This window comes from Acomys russatus, chromosome 29 (assembly GCF_903995435.1).
Source record: "Acomys russatus chromosome 29, mAcoRus1.1, whole genome shotgun sequence".
Lineage (NCBI taxonomy): Eukaryota > Metazoa > Chordata > Mammalia > Rodentia > Muridae > Acomys > Acomys russatus.
Window position 1 is genome coordinate 25,918,337 of NC_067165.1, and position 25,126 is coordinate 25,943,462.

The following is a 25,126-nucleotide window of genomic DNA, read 5'->3' on the forward strand; positions in this document are numbered from 1 at the left end:
GCCTTGGCAAAGAGGAAAAATTCCACAAAGGGGGGGAGGGGAGGCCATGTAAAGGGGTTGACATAGCCAGAGAAGGAGAGGGCGGTGGGGAGGGCAGGCCCTGGGAGCCTCAGGGAGCCCGGGAGCCAGGAACTACTCACGGATAGTAGGAGTAGGCATAGCGGTCCCTCCTGGCAGCGTGCAAAGAGAAACAGCAATGTGGCCGGGCTTCCCTCCCAGAAGGAAGGGAGTGCACGGGTCAAGGGGACCATCCTCAAGCTACAGGCTGACCAGATTCAGTCGCCATTAGCTCAGGCTACAAGCCCTTCCAGCATCTTCCCTGCGTGTGCTGCTGAGGTGGGCAAGCAGTCTGAGGGATGCACAGCTTTTGTAAGTACACACACACACACACACACACACACACACACACACACACACACACTCCAAGGCACCTTCCCTCATCCAAGCCGGTTCTGGCCCTTGCCCTCAGGCTCTTCTCTGCAGCCTCCACAGCCCCTGAACAGGCAACCCCAAGCATACACCTAGAAAAGAGAGTAGCTAGGGACAAGGAGAGGCAGGATGGAGAAGCCCCAGCAAAGTGGAGAAGCCCCAGCAAGGTGGAGAAGTCCCAACAGGATAGAGAGCACCCAGCAAGACCCCTAGGCAAGCCTAGGACCCACTCTTCCCACCCTGACTGACCCTGACTATGGGGCTCATCAAGGAACCAGGCCACCCTCTCACTGGACATCTGAAGTGTGTGTGTGAAAAGCCTCACATTGAGCTAAGACTGCTGCTGACTGGTCGAACCCTTGCCTAGCATGCTCAAGGCTTGGGGCTCAATCTCCAGCACTGGGGAAAAAAGATCCCATTTCACAGATGAGGATACTAAAGTCACAGGTTGTCATGGCAAAGGCCAGAGTCCCCTAGGTCTCAGAATTTCTGCCTCAGGATCCTGGCCCAGGAACTCGCTCCGTGTTCCCTCCCTCAGGCCCAGGGGTTGGTGCCATACCTCCCACCCCACCCCCCGCCCCCGTCCATTACATTTGCAACACAGGCTGTTCTGAAACCTGTTTGGATTTGCTCTGTCCCAACCCAACCCACAGTGCAATGTGGGAGAGCCCTGAGGAGTGCACTGGCTCCCCAAGGCCAAGACCAGGGGACACAGTGATGGGACCCAGTGGAAGTAGCAAAGTGCAGAGCTGGGAAAGACAATAGTTTTAGGGGCCTCATAGATAGGCTTGGACAGGTATGGACATATGAGTTAGGGACTGTATGCTAGAGGCAGTCTCCTAGTGACACCCTGACTACATCTATGACCCACCCTGGCCTGGCCAGAGGCTCTGTTTGCAGGAGGTAGGGATGATACCCAATGTGGCCAATTCTCTCCTCTCAGGGGGAGATTTCTAAGACATTCCAGCAGCCCCATTTATAGCCTCCTACACCTGCACCCTACTTAGAGGCTCCGCTCAGGGCTACTGCTGGGCACACCTGCAGGGACCTACATTTGTAGTGAGGCCTGAGTTCAGAGCAAGGCCTACCACTTTACCTAACTGCTACGGGCAACTCACTTTAACTACAGAGTCTCCATTGGTGAACAGGGAGTCAGACCTGCTGTTTGTCGAGATCCAAGAAGGAAATGTTCTAGGATCGATCCCAAGTGCCAGAACCTCGTCTGGCACATTCTGCGTACTCAACCGCTAAAGCTCCTGGCACACAGTCATTTCTCATTAAGTGATCATTAAAAATACTGTCTCAAGACACTGTTCTGGAACTTCAGAAGAAGAAGAAGAAGAAAAACTGAACCTGAGCCCAAGATAGGCCATTCCCCACACACAACCTGCATTCTACCAGCACATTCTATCGCTATTGCTGACGGCCCCAGCCACTTCCTTGTCCCCTGCCTAAATCCTACTCATCTGCTCCTGGCAGCCCAGAGAGCCAGTGCCAACAGCCTGGCAGCAGCAGGGACTATCAAAGCCAGAGTCCAGAGGGGGAAGGATGAGACTGGCTCTGCCTCTGGCTCCTAGGGTGACCTTGGGCAGGTCCACTGCCCCCTGCATGGTTCAGTTAAGCTGGTTGAGCCACCATGCTGTGGAGGTGCCTGGTGAAGATGAGGTAATTGGGCCATGGGTGCAGGCAAAGAGGGTCTCAAGCAGGAGTCCCCACCCTTCCCCTAACTCTGCTTAACCATTGTGTGGGGGGCCCCAACTCTGCTTAATCATTGTGTGGGGGGTCCCAACTCTGCTTAACCATTGTGTTGGGGGTGGGGGCCTTGTTTTGGCACCCTGAGCCTTTGTCTTGCTTTTGAAACAGGATCTCACGTAGCCCAGGCAAGCGCTGAGCTCAGTATATAGCAAAGATGACAGAGAAGATGGCCTTGACCTTTTTGATCCTTCTGTGTCCATCTCTGGAATGTTAGGGTTACGCATGTGGGCCATCGTTTTGGGTTTAGGCCAGGCTGGGGACCGAACCTAGGACTTCATGTATGCTAGGCGAGCACTCTACAGAGAGAGGCGGAGATCGTCAGCTTTGACAGACTCTGTCGCTTTAAAACCATTCTAAACCCTAGAGCAGATGTCCTTCAACTCCCTGGCAGCTCTCGCACTCTGGACCTTTAGAGGGCCAAGTCACAGTCAGGTAGGTCCCTTCCAAGCCTTCCTTTTGGAACAGCCCCTGTCAGCAAAGGAGGGTAGAGCCTGCCTCCAGCAAAGCTCCTTGGCACCAGGCAGTGTACTCATTCCTGGATAGTGGCACCTGGCACCATCCAAGCCTATGCTTTACTCACAACAGTGCCCTTTGCTGAGCCTCTGACTCTCACTGTCCAGTACCCAAGGATCTGATCTACCAACTCCAGCCACGGCTCCTCTGTGCCCAGCAGGGCCTTCCAGGAATAGGGGGCCCCTGATGGGTCAGGGCACTGGCCCCACTCACCCTTTGCGGATGATGACAATGATGGCCCCCAGGAGGAGAATGAGGACAGCAAGGCCACCAGCACAGATGCCCAGGATGAGCCCCATCTCCTCTGATCTCTGGGACACCTCCAGGGGTCGCTTGCTCTCCTTGCAAGCAGCTGGGGAGAACACACAGAACAGAGAACCAAAGGATCAGAGACCGCCCAGGCCAGGATCTGAGTACCGAGGTACTAAATAGGCTGCACAAAACGCACATGTGCCCAGGCACTGCCCCACCGTCCATAGAGGCATCTCCCCACACACACACGCCCCGCATCCCATCCCCACCCCTACCTCTCAGCAGTAGCCCTGTTTTCATATTCTAGGTCAGTCTCCCGGAGCCTGCTCTTCTCCTTTTAGGCTCCCCAGAGCTGCCCCTAGGATCTCTGACAGAGAGCTGGGGACACCTGAGGCCTTCACACCTACCCTCATGCCCTCCTGCCAAGTGATGGAAGGCAGAAGGTACCAGTGCCAACAGATGATCCGCCCCAGGATGTAACCAACCTCATTCCACTGCTACAAGAGGGACTCACACCACAGCCTGTCCCCATCTGTCTCTCCTACCACAAGAAAAGAGACAGACACAGAACCCAGAACCAGGGACCAGTTACTGACACCCTCAAGATACAAACACACTGGCTTTTTTTCCACAGACTGGTCCCTGTCTCTATCATGGTCCCTTCTGTCACTGTGGGGAGTGTAAAGGGTGGGAGAAGCTGCTTGCTGTCCAGCTTGAGAGAAGAAGCCCTTAAAGAGGCCACCAGGTAGCTAAGACAGGAAGCCTGTCCTGCCCAGTGCCTGCCAAGTACAGCCCTATCCTCCCAAAGCCCTGGATCCCCTGGAGCTGCACAGATGAGAGGCCGGGCCTGGGCAGGGCTGGAGACACACAGCCGACTCACCTTTCCTGGCAATTCGGATGCAGTTCAGTCGGGTTTCCTAGAAGTACAGATAAAGGGGCTTAGTGACACAAAAGCCAAACCCACACTCCACAGATCAGGATCTCCAGTGAGGACTGCTCGTACATGGTCAAGGCTCACATGTCAGATGACAACTGTTAACTAAGGACGCTCCATAGAGCTGTGTCTTAAGACCAGCGAGGTCGGAGAACACAAAAACAGCATGGGAAAGTGGGGTAGAACCTCAGACATGAAGGCAGGAACTAGATCCAGGGGTCTACTTTAAAAAACAAAAAGCCAGGCAGTGGTGGCACATGCCTTTAATCCCAGCACTTCGGAGACAGAGGCAGTTGGATGGCTGTGAGTTCGAGGCCAGACTGATCTACAAAGCGAGTCCAGGACAGCCAGGGCTACACAGAGAAACCCTATCCTGCAATAAATAAATAAATAAATAAGATATTAAAAAAAAAAAAAAAAGGAGAAGCCAGGGCTGGAGCACTGAGGAGCCAGAAGCTCAGAGACTAGGGAGGAGCCCAGGGATGAAGAAGAGTCTGGGGTTGAGGTTGGGCCTGGGTCTCTAAGGCAGGGCCTCAAGATGCAAGGGGGCTTGGACAGCAGGAGTGTTGGGATGTCTGTGGGAAGAAGGCTGAGACCAGGAGGTTGAGGCTCAAGGAAACGGGGTTAGATATCAAGGAGTCTAGGACCAGGTCTCAGGTCTCAGTGGTAGGTCTCCCCGAAGGCTCCCCATCCTACCACCCACTACCGTAGCCTACCCCACCAGGCCCCAGCCAGCCCCTCACCCCTTTCAGGTGGCTTGCTGCCTGGAAGTAGATAAGGTAGGCCTTCCTGGGCTCGAGCGGTGGGTTCCAGAAGCCACGATAGGTCTGGTTGTCGCCCACGGTGAAAGGTGTGGCCTCAAGCAGGCTGCTGGCAGCCAGTTCAGCCCCAAAGTAGTGCACCAGGCCTCGAGCCAGTGCCGCCTCAAAGGTCAGAGGTACCGAGAAGCAGTCTGGACCTCCCGGCTCCCGCCGCAAGCGCCGTGGCCGCTCTTCCTCCACAACCACCTGGTACACGCTGGACAGGGAGGAGACAGTGCGAGTGACCACAGAGGGCCCAGAGGGCCTTTGGGTGGTGAAGGTCTGGGGCTTTAACTCCGCCTCTTTCTAGAACAGCAAGTTGCAGATGCTCCGAACCTCAGCTTCCTCCTCTGTAAGATGAAGTGACCCAGGGTACAGATGGACCGGACACTTAGCTAGTGAGTGCCCGTTGTTATCACTGCCACCAATTGTAGCCCTGCCCATTGACACTAAACCCTTAGGCCCACCAGACCTCATCAGTGAGCCAAGTTATGTGCCACACAGAACCTGGGACCCGAAAACAAATAATGACTCTTCCCTGGGTAAAAAATGACTAGGGCGAGGCCACATTTACTGTGTTCACGTAAGCAGCCCTGTGCTGGTCCTGAGGGATCTGGGCCTCCTGGAACTAACTGTCCCCAGCAGGATAGAGACGCTCACTAAGCAATCAAGCATGCCCTGGTGCCACTGTCTGCAGCCCCTCTCAACCCTAAGGCAGCCCTCTGTCTACAAATTAGAGCCCACTGTGCCCCACAGGGCCCTGCCGCCCTTGTGTCTCCTGACAGCCCTGGTTCTGTTTGTTTTAGCATCTCACTGAAGGGGCTTCGTCTGTGGGCCCCTCCAGCCCACCACGGAGCTCAGCCAGAGTGAATATGTGGGGGGGGGGGGGGTCTGGTGCGTTTAAATATTTCCCATCAGCCTCCCTCACAGCTCAGCCCGTGACAGACACTCACCCGTGACACCCCGGCTGACAGCCTCCGCTCTGGGAAGCAGGAAAGCCCTTGCCTTCCCTCCAGTTTCCGGTGCATGGAGTCAGTCACTGCCCGGCACAGAATCGCTACAAACACCAGCCCAGGTCCCTCTCAGTCCTCCCTCCCCCCCCCCGACCCCCAGGCTAGGGTCAAGCCTCCTCCAGCCTCAAGTACTCAAGCTAGAATGATGTCCAAGGAAATGGAGCCTCAGAGAGATGAGGGCACATGCCAGGGTCACCAGTCCACCATGTCCCATCTCCCTACTCCCATCTAGCTTGACCTGTCCAGCTCATAGGCTCCCTCGAGAGGACACTGAGGGAGAGCGTTCCCTGGTCCTCCCTGATGATGCCACACAAAGACCACACAGGAAAAGCACATAACATCGCAGGGGCCTGAGAGTCAGCTGTGGTGGCAAATACAGGAGAGACCCAGCGGGTGAGGAGGAGAAGGTGAGGGGCAGGGTGAGAAGGTAGATGGCTGCTAGGGCACACGAGCAATCTAACCGGCTTCATGGGGTCCCCACCAGTCCCCACTAGAGGAGGCCCAAGGGGCAGAGAGGCTCTGTGACTTCCAAAATCACACCCACCCTCACATCTCCATCCGAAACACACCACAAAGGGAACCCAGGCATGCCCACACTCACACACACTGCCCGTCTGTACTCCAGTACTTACATACTCGCACGCGCACACACGCACACACTCGCACAGCAGAGGCAGCCATAGTGACACCAGTAATCGCAGAGTCCTCTCTGAGAGTGGACACGGCTTTATCAGGCTGGTGATCTAGCCTTCTAGAATGCTCACTCATGTCTCCAGAAACAGAGCTAGCTAGAAAACACAAGGCCCTGAGAGTTTCATTTCTCCTGAACGTCTAATGAACCACCCTGGTGAGGCCTAAACCATTCCTTCTCCAAACTGGACTCTGTCTGGGACACCCATGATAGCTACCAGCAGAGACCTGTGGTCTTGGCTAGAAATGAGTGGCTCCAAGCTTTCCATTGCCCAGATTCATGGAGCACCCTCCTCAGCTCTGAGCCCGGGCAGGAAACTGGGTAATCGGATTGCTGGCCACATCAGAGGAGAGGCCTGTCGCCTACCCTCTCCACACAGGCTATCCTACCTGATAGGTGCTCCACGGCCCTGGGCCGGCCTCAGCAGCACAGTGATGGTGTTCTCAGACTCGCCCAGTGGTGACGGCATGTCAGCATAATCAAAGCTGGGAGCTGAGAAGAGACAGATGCAAGCACAGAGCCTGGCCACTGGGCCAGGAAGACTAGACCTCCAACCCACCCCGACCTCCACCCCCAACTTAACATCATCTTCCCTTGATCTAAGCTTCCGGGTCCCTGAGCTTAGGCCTCTGACCTCAACTCTCTGATTCCACCCACTGTAGCCTCCTCACTCCTCTGCTTTAGTCCCAACTCGTGCCTTCTGTCTTTAAATAGTTCGTTTTTTTTTCTCTCAGCAAAGTCCTCTGTACCCACACTAGGGTGCTCTACCCTTCAATATCCTTGGAGCCCTGGGACCCTAGACCCCCTCCGGGAAGATGCTCACCAGAGATGTTGGTGGTAATCTCGGTGAGAGCCGCCTGGCCGAAGCCCTTGCTGGTCCGAGCACGCACGGAGAACAGGTAAGTAGTGCCGGGGTGCAGGTTGGAGAAGACATGGTAAGTTTCATTGCGGAGTTTGGAGATGGTGCGCCGAGGGCCAGGCACGTTCACTGCTGGGTCTGAGGACTCAATGCTTTGGTAGCTGATCTGAGGGCAGAAGGAGCAGGTAGGTGGCACTGGACAGGAACTGGTGGCAGTATCCCAGGAACCCCACCCGCCACGATATCCATGGAAACTAGAAATGCACTGGGTGGCCCACTACCCTGCTCAGAATTCACACAGCCCAGTCTGAGCACCATGGAAGTAGCTTTGAGCCCCACCTCTGTCTTCCCCTATGTCTCTCTTTCCGTGTCACAGCACAGGAAGGCACTTTGACCTCTCCCACCTCCCACCTGGGCCCCTGTTCACCTCATACTGAGTGATGAGGCCATTGGGTTCCTGGGGCTCCTCCCACTTGAGAAAGATCATGTCTTCCAGTGGAGTGAAAGTTAGGGACTCAGCTGCGATCCCACCGGGCACTGGGAGGGAAGGGTGGAGGCAGAGGAAAATGAGCTAGGGCTTCAAATACCAGAGTTCGTGCTTCAGCCTTGCCTCTTACAGCTGTTCATCCTCCCTGAGCCTTACTTTCTGTATCTATGAAATGGGCACGGCGCAGCCCCTCTCTCACCAGAACTAAATAACGCGAGGCATGCAAAGCTCAAAGCTCACAAGGCCCGTGCCACAGGGGCCAACGTATTCCTCCCGCTTTCGTGGGCAAGCAGGTTCCGTTCAGGCACCTGCTCCAGCTGGTAGCTTTGATGAAATGTAGATATTTACCAGAGGAAGGAAAACAATTACCGACAGGGGGTCAGGATCATGGGTGGAGATGTTTTCCTGTCTAAAAAGATCTTAATTACATAAACAGTCTCAACGAGACTGAAGAGATTCAACCACACTGACAATTACATCATACACGCTGCCGTGAAAATTTCCACACGGTCTCTGTAGGCACGGTTCAGTTTGGCTTGGGCTGCAGTAGACACTCTTAACGACAAGCACAGCGGGGAGAGGGGATGGGCACGACGATGACGATGATGATGATGATGACAGCTTCTAACCGGGCAAACTCTTTGATAAACCTTTGTGAGGAGGGGGAAGGGGGTGGTCGGGCAGGGACAGTGGGACCAAGGATAAGAATCAATGAAAGCCAGGCTGAAGAGTCCAGTGGGTAAAGCATGGGGACCTGCAAAAGCCGGCCACCCCATTATGCATCTGTAACCCAGAGATAGGTGGATTTCTCAGGGCTCAACGGCTGGCCAGCCAAGGAGATTCAGGCTCAGTGAGATCTTGTCTAAAGAAAGAAGGTGATGAGCAGTAGAGAAAGACACACAGCATCTCTCTCACACACACACACACACACACACACACACACACACACAAAACAAAACAAAACAAAACAAAGAAAGCTAAGCACTTAGTTTTGGTTTGGTTTGGTTTGGTTTTTTTTTTTAAGCAATTCTAAGTGTCATTAAGATCACAGAACCACAAAAGTTTCATTCACTGCTAGTGGAGTATAAATTGGCACAATCACGGCCAGTGGAAAACTGTCTCACTAAATCTACTAAAGATGCACACACACACACACACACACACACACATCCTTGCACACCAGCCATTTTTTCTCTCTCTCTCTCTCTCTCTCACACACACACACACACACACACACACACACACACACATGACACATGAATACTTACCAAAAATAACCGGCCTACACTCTCTTCAAAGCATTGTTCAAAGTAACCCCAGATTGGAATCCACCCAGATACTCACCAACAGTTAACAGAAAGTAAATGCAGAGGATTCGTTGCTACAATGAACCATGCACAGCCTTGAGAATGCATTTGCTAGGACCGTGCACGCCACGGTCAGATCTCCTGAGAGCCTAAAGTTCATAGAAACAAGTGGGCACCGAGCGAACATCTACTGGGTGGTTCTGCTTACACAAAGCCGAGAGGCAAGAAAAAAAATTAATACATGATATTATCTACTAGGACAATGGTCACCCTTGGGAGGTGGCCAATGGAGGGAACATTAGTGGCCTCCTGGATCCTGGTGGATGAGATTTCTTCAATTGGATGTGAGTTTCTTGGAGTGTCCAGTCTATGGGGATTTATTGGACTGACCACTTAGGATAAGCACCCTAGATGGAAGGAGGCAGCCTGACCATAGCCCTGGGGAGCCGCTGACATGCAGCGATCATGAGAATAAAGTAGTCTGTTGTTCAACTACAGTCTGTGTGTGCAAAGCTCCCTGGGGCAATCCCAGCCATTGCTTGCTCCTGCCTGAGAAAATCCTCAGTGTGTACGCCCATGCTGAAGGTGAGTGGTGTCTGGGGAAAAACCAATGAGGCAGGCTGAATTTTATATGGGCTATGGCTATATATAAAATATACAGGGGCTGGAGAGATGGCTCCCATGGTTAGGGGCACTGGCTGCTCTTCTAGAGGTCCTGAGTTCAATTCCCACCACCCACTTGACGGGTCACAACTGTCTATAACTCCTGTTCTGGAGGATCTGACACCCTCACCCAGACATACACGCATGCAAAATACCAATATTTAGAAAACACAAATAAATAAATTATTAAAAAAGGAAATATGTGCCAGGAGGTGGTGGGCGCACACCTTTAATCCCAGGACTCGGGAGGCAGAGGCAGGTGGATCACTGTGAGTTCGAGGCCAGCCTGGTCTACAGTACAAGTCCAGGACAGCCATGGCTACACAGAGAAACCTTGTCTCAACAAACAAAAAATAAATAAATAGATAAAATAAAATTTAAAATATGCATATTATGTGCATATATATAATTCAGAATAGAAAACTGCACACATAGGCAACAAGAAACCTATGAGTCAGTCCTCTCACAGGTCCCTGGGAATCTGCAAGAATTCAAAGAAGGCTTTAGACATGTCCTGGCAGAAGAGTGCCGCTGCGAGGAGTCGCATGTCTGTCAGGTGTGGTGGCGTGGACCTGTAAGCCCAACAGTTGGAAAACAGAAGCAGAAAAAACATCATAAATTCAAGGGTAACCTGCACTACTGGTGAGGCTACCAAAAAAAAATCAAAACCTTAAAAATAAGTAATTCAGGATGGGAACGAAGTTGGGGGTAAAGTGTGTGCTTAGCATGTGCAAGGCCAGGGGTTCACTCTCCAGCGCCTAAACAAAACAACAAAACCAGCATCAGGCCCAGGTTTATGAAGCCCTGCCCTGCCAATCACAGACTCACTTTGTGATGAGGGTGGTCGGGGGAGGGTTGTATGCCTTAATATATAGATCCCATCCACACCGGCATCTGACATGAGCCATGTCAGTGAATTCGGGCAGTGTGATGTATACAGAACACTGCGCCCAACAGTGGCAGGATGAGATAGGGGAGACATCCACCAAAATTTAACCACTTGCTGGGCCACAAGGCAAGGTTCAAATTTCAAAAGAACTTAATTTAAAATTCCTACTCTAACCACAGTGGATTAGGCTAGAAATTAATAGCAAAAGAAAAAAAAAGATAATTAATTAGAAGTCCTCCTTGGTGGACTGGGGCTGTGTCTCACTGGTACAGTGCTGGCCTTGCATGCATAAATCCCAGGTATCAATATCAATGCCCAGTAACACACACACACACACACACACACACACACACACACACACACACACACACGTTCTAAGTGCTTAGAAATTAGACAAAGTGGCTTGGCCGTAGTGGCACATGCCTTTAATCCCAGCACTCCGGAGGCAGAGGCACATAGATGAATCTCTGAGTTCGAGGTCAGTCTGGTCTAAAGAGTGAGTTCTAAGACAGTCAGGGTTACACAGAGAAACCCTGTCTTAAAAAATAAAGTCACACACACACACACACACACACACACACACACACACACACACACTTCTGCTTGCTTCCCAGGAGGCCTGTGGGGCATCAAGTAAGCACCCACATACACACACCCTGCCAGCTTCTGCCCACCAACTCCCTTGAAAGCACACCCAACAGTGGTAAACTGAACTCCATACCCTGTGCTCTATTTCCTGCTCCACAACTCTGCTTGCTTTTTCAGAGACCTGCCAGACCCAGGGAAACCAGGGAAACCCCTCCAGCTTTTAACCCACTGCCCGCCAACTCCCCTGAAAACACCTCCAACAGCAGGGAAACTGCACCCCACTTCCTATGCTCCGTTTCCTGTCCCTCAATTCTGTCTGCTTTCCTGAAGGCCTGCTGGCACCAGGGACGCCAGTCAACCCCCTCTTTCCCCAAGGCCCTGCCTGCCAACTTGTCTGAAAGCATATCCAACAAACACAGCAGTAACTGCACCGCAAACCCCTGCAATCCATTTCCTGCCCCACAACACTGCCTTCATTCATGCAGCCTGTAGTCACCAGGGACAACCAGGTAAGGCCCAGCCCCAAACCCTTGCCTTCCATATTCCCCTAAAACACACCCATCAGATATAATCTGCACCTCAAGCCCTGAACTCCATTTTCTAGCCCACAACCCAGCCTGCTGTCCTGAAGGCTGACCAGCGCTGAGTACCCCAGGCCAGGCTGGTACTAGGGGCCCCAGAGGCAAGAGTAGCACCCAAAACCCTAAAGGCCATGCAGGCCACAAAAACCCGAGGGGAGACACCCTACTGGACCTGAAGATTAACTAGTCATCATAAATCCATGCAGACTAAGACATAAACAGAGAGGAAACAGAAACCAAGGGGAAAATATTTTTTAAAAACCCACCCATACGACAAAGATAAACTTAGAAATCAGCATCTAAACCTATAATAATTGCAAACCCCAGATGGCTAAAAAGCCAGCATAAAGACACAATCAACAACAGCCAGGGCAATTGGCACCACCAGAGCCCATCAAGCCCTGGATATCCTAACACAGTTGAAGCACAAGAAAATGACCTTAAATCCAATCTTATGAAGATTATATAGGCCTTTCAAGAGGAAATTAATAAATCCCTTAAAGAAATACAGGAAAATACAATCAAACAGGTGAAAGAAATGAATAAAACTGTTCAAGACCTTAAAGTGGAAATAGAAGCAATAAAGAAAACACAGAGAGAATCCTAGAGATGGAAAAACCTAGAAAAGAGAACAGGAACTACAGACATAAGCATCACCAACAGAATACAAGAGATGGAAGAGAGAATCTCAAGTGTAGAAGGTAAAAGAGAAGAAATCAATACATCAGTCAAAGAAAACATTAAGTCTAAAAAGTTCCTGACATCCAGCAACTCTGGGACACTATGAAAAGACCAAACCTAAGAATAATAGGAATAGAAGAAGGAGAAGATTCCCAGGTCAAAAGTCCAGAAAATATTTTCAACAAAATCACAGAAGAAAATGTTTCTGAAAGAGATGCCAATAAATATATAAGACTCTTACAGAACACCAAATAGATCTGACCAGAAATGAAAATTCTCCCATGAGGGGAAAAGGTCAAGTAACATACAAAGGCAGACCTATCAGAATTACACCTAACATCTCAACAGAGACTCTAAAAGTCAGAAGGGCCTGGACAGATGTCTTGCAATCTTTAGGAGACCACAGATATCAGACCAGACTACTATATGCAGCAAAACCTTCAATCACCATAGAGGGAGAAAGCAAGATATTCCATGACAAAACCAAATTTAATTTAAATATCTTTCCACAAATCCAGGCAAGAAAATGCAGGATATAAATAATTACACACAAGGGGCTGGAGAGATGGCTCAGTGGTTAAGAGCACCGTCTGCTCTTCCAGAGGTCCTGAGTTCAATTCCCAGCAACCACATGGTGGCTCACAACCATCTATAATGTGATCTGATGATAAAGTACTCATATACAATAAATAAAATAAAAAAACAAAATAAGAAATAAATAATTACACACTAGAAAAACCAAAAGAAGGGACATGCACACACACATGCACACATACACACACACACTACCACCACCAACATCAAAATAACAGGATTAACAATCATTCGTCACTAATATCTCTCAACATCAATGGACTCAACTCTCCAATAAAAAGACACAGGCTAACAGAATGGATGTGAAAACGGGATCCATCATTCTTCTGCATACAAGAAACACACTTTAGCAACAAAGATAGACATTACCTCAGGGTAAGGCAAAATGACTCAAGAAGCAAGCTATAGTAGCCATTTTAATATCTAATAAAATAGACGTTCAACAAAAACTAATCAAAAGAGATGGGGAAGAGCACTTCATACTCATCAAAGGTAAAATGCACCAGGAAGACATCTTAATCCAGAATATCTATACCCCAAATGCAAAGGCACCCACATTCAAAAAAGAAACATTACTAAAGCTTAAATCACATATCAAACCCCACACATTAATAGTGGTAGACCTTCAACACCCCACTTTCACCAAAGGATTAGTCATCCAGACAGAAACTAAACAGAGAAATAATGAAACTAACAGATGCCATTAGTCAAATGGACCTAACAGATATCTATAGGACATTCTTCCTAAACACAAAGGAAGACACCTTCTTCTCAACACCTCACAGAACTTTCTCCAAAATTGACCATATAGTCTATCACAAAGCATATCTTAACAGATACAAGAAAATTGAAATAACCCTCTGTATCTTACCAGATCATCGTATACTAAAGCTGGATTTCAACAACAACATAAATAACAGAATGGAAAGTGAACAACTCTCTATTCAATGTCCATTGGGTCAGGAAGAAAGAAACAAACAAAGAAAGAAAGAAGAAAGATAGAAAAAGACTTTGTGGCTATGTTGTAGAATGTACAACATACCTAAACTTATGGGAAACAATGAAACCAGTGTTAAGAGGAAAGTTCATAGCACTAAGTGCCTTCATAAAGAAATGAGTGAGATCCCATACTAGCAGCTTAACAGCACACCTGAAAACTCTAGAACAAAAATGAGCAAAAGAAGTATACACCAGGAACACACCCAAGAGGAGTGGACAGCAGGAAATAATCAAACTCAGGCCTGAAATCAAGAAATTAGAAACAAAGAGAACAACACAAAGAATCAATGAAACCAAGAGTTGGTTCTTTGAGAAAATCAACAAGATAGACAAACCCTCGGCCAAACTAAAAGGTAGAGAATATTCAAATTAACAAAATCATAAATGAAAAGGGGGACATAACAACAGACACCAAGGAAGTCCAAAGAATCATTAGGTCTTTCTTCAAAAACTCATGATCCACAAAATTGGAAAATCTAAATGAAATGGAATATTTTTTTGATAGACACCACTTACCAAAGTTAAATCAAGATCAGGTAAACCATTTAAACAGGCTTATAACTCCTAAGGAAATATAAGCAGTCATTAAAAATCTCTCAACCAAAAAATGCCAAGGTCAGATGGGTTGCTTATTGTTTGTTTGTTTGTTTCTTGAGACAGGGTTTCTCTGTATTATAACCTTGGCTGTCCTGGACTTCCTTTGTAGACCAGGCTGACCTCGAACTCACAGTGATCCTCCTGCCTCTGCCTTCCTGAGTGCTGGGATGCACCACCACACCAGCTAAGGGACAGATGGTCTTAGTGCACAGATCAAAATATAGCTAAGGCCAATACTCCTCAAGTTTTTCCACAAAACAGAAACAGAAGGAAGGCTGCCAAATACATTTCATGAGGTCACAGTCACCCTGGTACTTAAACCACACAAAGATTCAATCAAGAAAGGTAATTTCAGACCAATCTTTCTTATGGACAATGATGCAAAATCATTCAATAAAATACTTGCAAACCAAATCCAAAATCACATTAAAAACATCATCCTCCATGATCAAGCAGGCTTCATCCCAGAGATGCAGGATGCTTCAACATATGAAAATCCATCAACATAATCCACCATATAAACAAACTGAAAGAAAAAAAACACATGATCATCTCATTAGATGCTGAAAAAGCCTTTGACAAAACCTAACACCCCTTTATGATGAAATTCTTGGAGAGATCAGGGATACAAGATGCATACCTAAACACAATAAAGGCAATATACAGCAAGCCATAGCCAACATCAAATTAAATGGAGGGAAACTTAAAGCAATTCCACTAAAATCAGGGACAAGACAAGGCTGTCCTCTCTCTCCATATCGATTTCATATAGAACTTGAAGTTCTGGCGAGAGCAATAAAACAACTGAAGGAGATCAAGGGGATACAAATTGGAAAGGTAGAAGACAAAGTATCGCTATTCACAGATGATATGGTAGTGTACAGAAGTGAGCCCAAAATTTCTACCAGAGAACTCCTACGGCTGATAAACACTTGCAGCAAAGTGGCTGGATACAAAATCAACTCAAAAACAAAATGAAACAAACAAACAACAACAAAAAAAAAATCCATAGCCCTCCTATACACAAATGATAAACAGGCTGAGAAAGAAATTATGGAAACAACACCCTTCACAATAGCCACAAATAATCTAAAATATCTTGGTGTAATGCTAACCAAGCAAGTGAAAGACCCGTATGACAAGAACTTCAAGTCTTTGATGAAAGAAACTGAAGAAGATAACAGAAGATGGAAAGATCTCACATGCCCATGGATTGGTAGGATTAACGTAGTAAAATTGGCTTTCTTAACAAAAGCAATCTACAGATTCAACGCAATTCCCATCAAAATTCCAACACAATTCTTCATAGTCCTTGAAAGAACAATTCTCAACTTTGTATGGAAGAACAAAAAACCCAGAGTAGCTAAAAGAACTTCTTGAGGTATCACCATCCCTGATTTCAAGCTGTACTACAGAGCAACAGTAATAAAAACCACATGGTACTGCCACAAACACAGACAGGTTGACAAATCAAGCCAAATCAGAAACCCAGAAGTAAACCCATACATTTATGGACAGTTGATTTTTTTACAAAGAAGCCAAAACTGTATGTAGGCATACGGTTATTTTGTAATTCAAATGCCATTTTCTGTAGCCCCCATAATGGGATGCAATCCTTGGCTCCCCAATTGTCCCCTAATATGCCAAAAAAAAAGCAGCTTATAGTCAATCACTAAGAAGGGGAGAGAATAGGGTTGGACTTCCTGCCAGCCAGGGGAGGAGAACTTAGAAGAGAAAGTAGGGGGATTCAGGAAAGGAGAGGTCCAAGAGACATCAGGAGAGAGGAGCTGGAGCAAGCCAGCTACAAAGTGCAAGAATCGCTGGGATGCACCCTGGGAGGAAACCAAATTAGCTTAGAGGGTTATGAATAGAGTAATAACTGCTCAGTTATTGTGTTATGAGGCTTATTATTTGTGAAGACAGATTAAAACAAAAGAGGCTCAGTTATTTGTGTGATAGCCAGGTTAAGAGAGAAACTAAGAGAAACAAACAGTTTATAAAAATAACTATAACAAGTATACAGTGGAAAAAAGAAAGCATCTTCAACAAATGGTGCTGGTCTAACTGGATGTCTGCATGTAGAAGAATGCAAACAGATCCATATCTATCACTCTGCACAAAACTCAAGTGCAAGTAGATCAATGACCTCAACATAAAACCAGATACACTAAATCTGATAGAAGAGAAAATGGGGAAGAGCCTTGAACACATTGGCACAGGAGACAACTTCCTGAACAGAACACCAACAGCTCAGGCACTAAGATCAACAAATAATAAATGGGACCTCATAAAACTTAAAAGTTTCTGTAAGGCAAAGGGCACTATCAAAAGGACAAAATGGCAGCCTACAGAATGAGAAAAGATCTTCACCAACCCTACATCCAACAGAGGGCTGATATCCAAAATTATTATAACGAACCCAAGAAATTAGACATCAACAAATCAAATAACCCAATTTTAAAATGGGGTATAGAGCTGAGCGTGGTGGCACATGCCTTTAATGCTTGCACTTGGGAGGCAGAGGCAGGCAGATCTCTGTGAGTTCAAGACCAGCCTGGTCTACAAAGGGAGTCCAGGACAGCCAAGATAACACGGAGAAACCCTGTCTTGACAAACTAAAAAAAAAAAAGGAGGGGAGGGAGTACATATCTAAGCAAGGAATTCTTAACAGAGGAATCTTTAATGGCCGAGAAGCACTTTAAAAAATGTTCAACATCCTTAGTCATTAGAGAAATGCAAATCAAAACATCTATGAGATTCCAGCTTTCACCTGTCAGAATGGCCAAGATCAAATACTACAGAGACAGCACATGCTGATTAGGATGTGGAACAAGGGGAACACTCCTCCAGTGCTGGGGTACTGGTGGCAGTGCACACTTGTGCAACCACTTTGGAAATCAATTTGGCAGTTTCTCTGAAAATTGGAACTAGTTCCACCTCCAGACCCAGCTATGCTACTCCTGGGCATATCCCCAAAAGATGCTCCACCATACCACAAGGACACGGTGTTCATAGTGGTGTTCGTAATAGCCAAAACTGGAAACAACCTAGATGTCTCTCAACCTAAGAATGGATAAAGAAAATGTGGTACATTTACACAATAAAATATTACTCAGCTATTAAAAACAATGAATGACATAAATAAGTAAATAAAAACAATGACATCATGAAATTTGCAAGAAGTAGATGGAACTAGAAAAGATCATCCTGAGTGAAGTAACCCAGACTCAGAAAGATAAACATGGTATGTACTCACTTATAAGTGGATATTAGCCAGAAAGTTCTGGAGAACCATGCTACGGTCCAAAGACCCACAGAAGCTAAGTCACAAGGAGGCTCCAAAGGGGGACACTTGAACGTCACTGAGAAGAGGAAACAGAATAGACTTGGGGGGGGAGGGAGGGAATCAGATAGGGGGGGACACTTGAATGTCACTGAGAAGAGGAAACAGAATAGACTTGGGGGGGGGAGGGAATCAGATGGGGGGGACACTTGAACGTCACTGAGAAGAGGAAACAGAATAGACTTGGGGGGAGGGAGGGAATCAGATGGGGGGGGACACTTGAACGTCACTGAGAAGAGGAAACAGAATAGACTTGGGGGGAGGGAGGGAATCAGATAGGGGGGGACACTTGAACGTCACTGAGAAGAGGAAACAGAATAGACTTGGGGGGGAGGGAGGGAATCAGATAGGGGGGGACACTTGAACGTCACTGAGAAGAGGAAACAGAATAGACTTGGGGGGGGGGGAATCAGATAGGGGAGGGGTAGGAATGAGAGCAGGAGAGATGGAATAGGGGGAGCAGAGGGAGAGAATACAAGGAAAGAGAATTGGAATCTAGGGTAGAGGTGGGGCAATCTCTAGGAGGAGCTAGAAACCTAGACAATGGAAACTCCCAGGAGTCTGTGCAGGCAACCCTAGCTAAGACTCCTAGCAATGGGGGATACGGAACCTGAAACAGCCATCTCCTATAACCAGAAAAACTTCCAATGGAGGGACTGGGACACTAACCCAGTCACAAAACCTTAGACCCACAATTGGTCCTGCCAGCAAAATATGCAGGGGTAAAGATGGAGCAGAAATTGAGGGAATGACCAACCAAAACTGGCCCGGCTTGAGACCCATGCCCTGAGAGAGAGCCCACCGCTGACACTACTAATGATAATCTGTTATACTTGCAGACAGCTGCCTAGCATAACTGTCATCTGAGAGGCTTCACCCAGCAACTCATGGAAACAGATGCAGAGACCCACAGCCACACATTAGGCAGAGCGTGGGGAATCCCATGGAAGGACAAAGGGTTGTAGGAGCCAGAGTCACAAGAAAACTTACAGAACCAACTAACCTGGGCACATAGGGGCCCACAAAGACTTAACCACCAACCAGAGAGCATGCATGGGACAGACCTACGCCCTCTGTATATATGTAACAGCTGTGCAGCTTGGGCCTCATGTGGGACTCCTAATATCAGGAGCAGGGGCTGTCTCTCATTGTTGCCTGCCTTTGAATCCCTTTCCCCTAACTGGGCGGCCTTGCCTAGCCACAATAGGAGCTGTGCTTAGTCCTACTACAATTTGAAACCCATGGGAGGCCTCCCTTTTTCTGAGCCTCTTCTGAGGAGAAAGGGAGGACTGGAGGATGGCAAGGAGGGAAGAGGGAGGGACTGGGAGGAGAGGAGGACGGGGAGGCTGCAGTCAGGATGTAAGATAAATAAATCAAATTTTTTAAAAGCCCCCTCACCCCAAAAAAGAAAGAAAGAAAGAAAATAAGCAAAGTAACTCTAAATAACTTTTGAGTCAAAGAGGGAATTATTACAGCAATTAGAAAATATTTTAAGCTGAGACGTAATGAAAATAGAACATATCAGAACTTTCATTTGGGCTGAGGACAGAGCTCGGTGCTGCCAAACACCTGCTTACCATGAACAAGTCTAAGGTAAAGCCCCAGTCAGGATGACAATAAACACTATGGGACGCGGCTCAAGTAGAGAGTAAAGAAAAAACATACAGGATTGGAGAGATAGCTCGGAGGTTAAGAGCACTGACTATTCTTCCAAAGGCCCTGAGTTCAATTCCCAGCAACCACATGATGGCTTGCAACCATCTACAATAAGATATGGTGCCCTCTTCTGGCCTGCAGGTGTTATATGCAGGCAGAACACTGTGTACTAAATAAATAAATCTTTAAAAAGAAAGAAAGAAAGAAAGAAAGAAAGACAGAAAGAAAGAAAAAGAAAAAACATACAGCTTTAAATGCATGCATTAGAAATTAGGCTCAAGCCAAGCACAGTGACACATACCTCCAACCCCAGCACTGAGAAGGATGAAGCAAAAGGCAAAAGGGTTAGAAGTAGAGGCCAGCCTCTGCTACACAGCAAGACCATGTTAGAAACGGGGGGGGGGGGGGCTGGAATAAAGGATCGAAAAGCTAATGGTGGGACTGGAGAGGGGCTCAGTTGGTAAAGCACTTGCTATGGAAACAGGAGGATCCAGGTTTGGATCTCCAGCACTCATTTAAAAAGCCAGGCACAATTTTTAACATGCGAATGAAACCCCAGCGCTCAGGGAAGGCGGGCAGAGATGGGAGGATCCCTGGTTCAGTCACAGGCTGTCTCCAAAAATAAATAAATAAATAAAAGACAGAAAGTGACTGAATCTGTCCAAATCTATTTCACAAGTGAAAACTGTTATTTAAAACCTTGCCATGGGGAACATTCCTGGTCCAAATAACCTAGGAACCCACTGTCTCCCCAGGAATGAGTAATGACCACCACTGCCTTGTCAGAGTTCCCTACTCCAATCAGAGCCATGGCCCTGGGTGTGGGAGGCCCTTGGGGATGCTTACCGTCTTCGTCTGTCTGGAAGGTGACCTCCTTGCCCTCCTTGCGCCCCTCAGGGTTTGTGAGGATCAGACGCACGTGGACGTTCCTGAATGGCAGCAGATTCTTGATGGTGTAGCGGCTGGCACCCCGCTCCATCTTCACGCACTCGCGGATGGTCTGATTGTGGCTGCCACCCAGGGTGTAGTGATAGCAAAGGGTCACAGCATAGGTGTGGCAGCGCGTCACGTTGTAGCCCAGGGGCTCCCACTGTAGGGTCAGCTGACGAGCCTGGATCTCAGCAAAAGCCAGGCCTTTGGGGGCCCTCATGGGCTCTGGGGACAAAGGAAGCAGGGAGAAGGTTGAGGGAATGGGAAGAGAAAAAGAAGGAGAGGAAGGGAGCATCAACCAACGGCCAGAAATCGTTCTTCCTCTGCTCCTAGCACCCTCAGAACTGAACAGGCTGAAGTAGAGCATGGTCTGGCATAAGGGGAGACACGTCTGAATCTTGGCTCTATCACCTGCAGCCGGCAATCACTGCCTGAATGATTAGGCCTCTCTCTGCCTCGATTTCCTGAACTGCTTAAATGTGGATTCCCCACACAGAAGCAAGGCTCCCTCGGAGGACAGATGGACTATACTGTGGCTATTATGGTAATACACGTGAACCAGGCATGGCAAAGAGTAACGCTCCATAACCCATAAAAAACAGCAACTACTGGGCCGACGGGATGGCTCAGTGGGGTAAAGACACTTGGTGAAGCCTAATGACCTGAGTCCAATTCCTGAGACCCATCTTGTAAAAGAAAAGAACTAACTCCATGGGGTTGTCCTTTGACTTCCACATTCACAGTGTGTCTAACACACACATACACACACACACACACACACACACTACCTAGACAGACGGATGGATGGGAGGACAGATAAATGGATGAACAGATGGATAGATATTGCCAGTATGGTGGCACATGCCTATAATCCCAGCACTCAGGAGGAGGTCAGCCTGGGCTACATAGTGAATCCCTGTCTCATAATAAAAAGGTATGCTCTAAATTAGCACAATTTCCCCTCCTAGTTCAAGAACATTCTGAACTACACTGGGCCACTCAGAATCAACTTGTTGCTATAGTTTCATCGTTTCTAAACTTGTTGCGAAACCATTTATAGTAATAGAGAGAGAATTACAGTAGTATGTACAAACCAGGATGACGGGAGCGATGACAGCAAATAGTGCCGTGTGACAGAGAACGTTCGGAGAGCAGAAACAGAAATCTACGTCATTATGTCAGAGAGGGAGGGTTCTACAGGTAAGGTGCAAAGTCAATGGTGAGCTCCCCAACCGCCAAACCCAGAAGGAAAATGCAATCTGCTGGCACAGTGATAATACTGGCAGTTAATAGTTGGGGGATTTGGGAAGTGTCCAACATCTTTCTACAGGCTTTAAAATGTCTTAACTCATTCCTTCTTTGTTGAAACCCAAAGAGGCAGGGTCTGTCCTTGACCCTGCCATACAAACGAGAAAGCAGAGTCATGGAGCTCAGGTGAGGAGTGTCCACAGTTAAGAATCAGAGGCGAAGCTAGGATCTAAACCCAATCGGGCTGGCACCAGAACCCATGCTCTTACCTGTGGGTGCCCTGGTCCCCAGGCGGAACTCACCCTCAAAAAACAATAGTCACACCACTCATGCCTTGAAGAGACACATCTACTCCAACAGGAGAGAGAGAGAGAGAGAGAGAGAGAGAGAGGCCATGCTACACAGTCTCTTAATGACTCCATTTGCCTAAAATATGTGTCCATTTTGGTTTTTTGGGGTTTTGGAGGGTATTTGTTTGTTTACTTGTTTTTGTTTGTTGGTTTTTGGTTTCTTTTGGTTTTTTTGTTGTTGTTGTTGTTGTTGTTGTTGTTGTTTGTTTTTTGAGACAGGGTTTCTCTGCGTAGCCTTGGCTATCCTGGACTCTATTTGTAGACCAGGCTGGCCTTGAACTCGCAGTGATCCGCCTGCCTCTGCCTCCCGAATGCTGGGATTAAAGGCATGTGCCAGCACGCCCCAGCTATGTTCTCATTTTGTAAGTAAAGAAACTAAGGACCTGGAGAGATGGCTTAGTAGGCAAAAATGCTTGCTTTTGCAAGGGTGAGGATTGAGTTCAATTCCCAGAGTCCACATACAAATGGATGTGGTAGTGTGTGCTTGTAATCCCAGAACCTAGGAGGCAGAGGCAGAGGCAGAGGCAGGGGCAGACAGGCTCTCGGGACTCAATGGTCAGCCAGCCTGGCTTATCTGGTGAGTTCTAGGCCAGCACATGACCCTGCCTCAAAACCAAAAGGTGGGGCCTCAGTATGGTTCCCAGGACACAGTAGAAGGAAAGAACCGCCTCCTGCAAATTGTTCTCCAACCCCCACACTGGTATGTACACACACACACACACACACACACACACACACACACACACACACACACACACACACACATACCTCCTGTGGGATTTGGATAAGGACAGATCAAGGTCAAGGCACACTGGCCAGATAGAAAGAAACTTCAGACTTCAATGAACAAGACTGCAATGGCTCCATCACCACAGCAGCCGCAGCAGCCTGGCTCCTGGTGATCAGTCTTTCCATGGAGGGCTTTAGGCTGAGGATTTCCAGACCTTCCCAGTTTTCAAAAGAACTAGAAATTCAGGATTTTTTATATGAAATATGCAGATTTCTAAGCACTAAACAACCTGCTCAGGCTCTTCAAAGCAACACTCAGGACTCAAGACAGCAGCCTCTGCCACAGAGAGTAAATGCCAGTTCAGGAGGGCATCTTCCTCTCTAGCAGCTGGGTGGCCCTGGTCCACATCAAAAGACTGAGGGTCCCTCTTCTCTTCAGTCCTGACCAGCTCCCAGGGCTCCAACACGATGTTGACTAAGACCAATATGCTGACTGAAGGCTGCGAATCTATATCTTGCTTCCAAAGGCCATCTGCCACCAAGGCACTCCCTTCAGCTGCCAACACACACTGGCAAGACAGCTTAGGGACCATCAATCCCTATCGGAGTGAATCCCATAGGCCACTCAGAGACCAGAGGGCAGGGGGCTCAGGAAAGCAGGAAGTAGCATGTAGCTTCTATTAAATTAACCCAGAAAGGGTTGGTTGTAATAGTGCCAAAGAGCATTCTAATACCTCTGTCTCGTGGAAGGAGCTTTAGACGGGGTCAAGGGCATCCAAGGTCACATCCTGCATCCACTCTCACTAACTACAACTCCAGGAAGGTTACTTAACCCTTCTGCATCACTGATGACAAGGGAGGAAAGGATGCCTACTTTAAAACAGCGAGTTATCCCAGCGTCGGGTGGGAATGGGGGTCAGAGGACCGGAAGTTCTGGGTCATCCTCAGCTTCCAAGCAAGTTGAACACCAGCCTGAGACTCTATCCCAAAGACAAATAACAACAACAAAACCACCTCCTTTAAAGACCAAATATAAGCAGACACCTGCCTGTGATCCCGGCACTTAGGAGGTAGAGGCCAGAGCACTGGTTCTCGGCCTCCCTAACGCTGTGACCTCTTAATACAACTCCTCCATGCTATGTTGACTCCCAAGTATCCAATTAATTTTGTTGCCACCTCATAACCGTAATTTTGCTACTGTTGTGAATCGTAATGTAAAAATCTGTGCTTTCTGATGGTCTGAGGTGACCCCCTGCGAAAAGGTCGTTTGAACCCCTAACAGGGATCGTGACCCACAGGTTGAGAACCGTTGGGCTTAGGGGGAAATCAAGACTTTAAGGTTATCTTCAGTTATGCAGTGAGTTGTGGGTTAGCATGACTCGGGGAAAAAAAAAAAAAAAACAAAAAAAGAGGAAACGTAAGCATCACAGGGGACATGGTGGACCAGAGTGCCCAGCCAATAGTAATCAATAAGGAGCCGTGTGCACCAGAGTGAAACTTCTGAAGCAATGTGAGTTGGTGGAAGCATGCCGCAAAGCAATAACGTGTCAGAGCCCTTCCTCTAATCGCTCCCGACGGCTTACCCTGAAGAATACGATTCACGAAAATAAGAAAGAACAGAAAGCATTTAATTTTCCCATGTAGTATTATAATAATAAGGAGAGAGAAACAAACAGCCCAGCAATCTGGGGACACTGGGTAGATGTCTACAGGCAATAACATAATTACAGGCAGTGTCGCACATGCACGGGCACCAGGCGAACGAAGCCGAATCCTGCGTGCCCGCTCCATCCCAATGACAAGCGTGTGAAAATGTGCACTGAAGACATATGGGCAGAGACTGGAACAAGACAGAAAAATTAAGACAGCTGTTGAGCTAGGATGGTGTGATTCAGAGAGGCTTTTTTTTTAAGCCTTTAACTGGTGCAATATTATTGTTTTTACAGTAAATAATAGAGTGGAGGGAATTGTGGGCCTGCAGAGCCTGACAACACAGCTGCCCAAGAGCAAAACAACCCCAGGCCAGGCTCCAGGGCCGTAATAACAGCAAAGAGGAGCCTGTGATTAGGAGGGACGGGTGGGAGGAGGTCTTTGTTTTGAGTCTACCCACCTGGCCCCGTCCCTACCCTGGCTAGCCTAAGGGAAGTGTTTATCTGTACCTGGCAACGAGTGGACACTTGGCCCGAGGCAGAGGCAGTGATACCTGCTGTCCCTGTCACCACTCATTGGAAATCAAGA

General features: G+C 48.0%; 1 protein-coding gene across 3 annotated transcripts in view; it reads right to left on the reverse strand.

Moving 5' to 3' along the window:
* The window catches only part of Ptpru (protein tyrosine phosphatase receptor type U), an 86,455-nt gene that overhangs the window by 33,609 nt on the left and 27,720 nt on the right, over window positions 1-25,126 (reverse strand). For 2 of the 3 annotated variants that reach the window (XM_051170946.1, XM_051170945.1), the window contains exons 8-14: window positions 20,478-20,786; window positions 7,674-7,783; window positions 7,211-7,412; window positions 6,777-6,879; window positions 4,627-4,900; window positions 3,830-3,866; window positions 2,911-3,049 (exon numbers count right to left, since the gene is read on the reverse strand). In XM_051170946.1, coding sequence (XP_051026903.1) covers window positions 2,911-3,049; window positions 3,830-3,866; window positions 4,627-4,900; window positions 6,777-6,879; window positions 7,211-7,412; window positions 7,674-7,783; window positions 20,478-20,786 — 1,174 coding nt within the window. Of the gene's footprint in view, window positions 1-140; window positions 171-2,910; window positions 3,050-3,829; window positions 3,867-4,626; window positions 4,901-6,776; window positions 6,880-7,210; window positions 7,413-7,673; window positions 7,784-20,477; window positions 20,787-25,126 lie in introns of all 3 variants that reach the window. The other variant, XM_051170947.1, reaches the window with a different exon arrangement.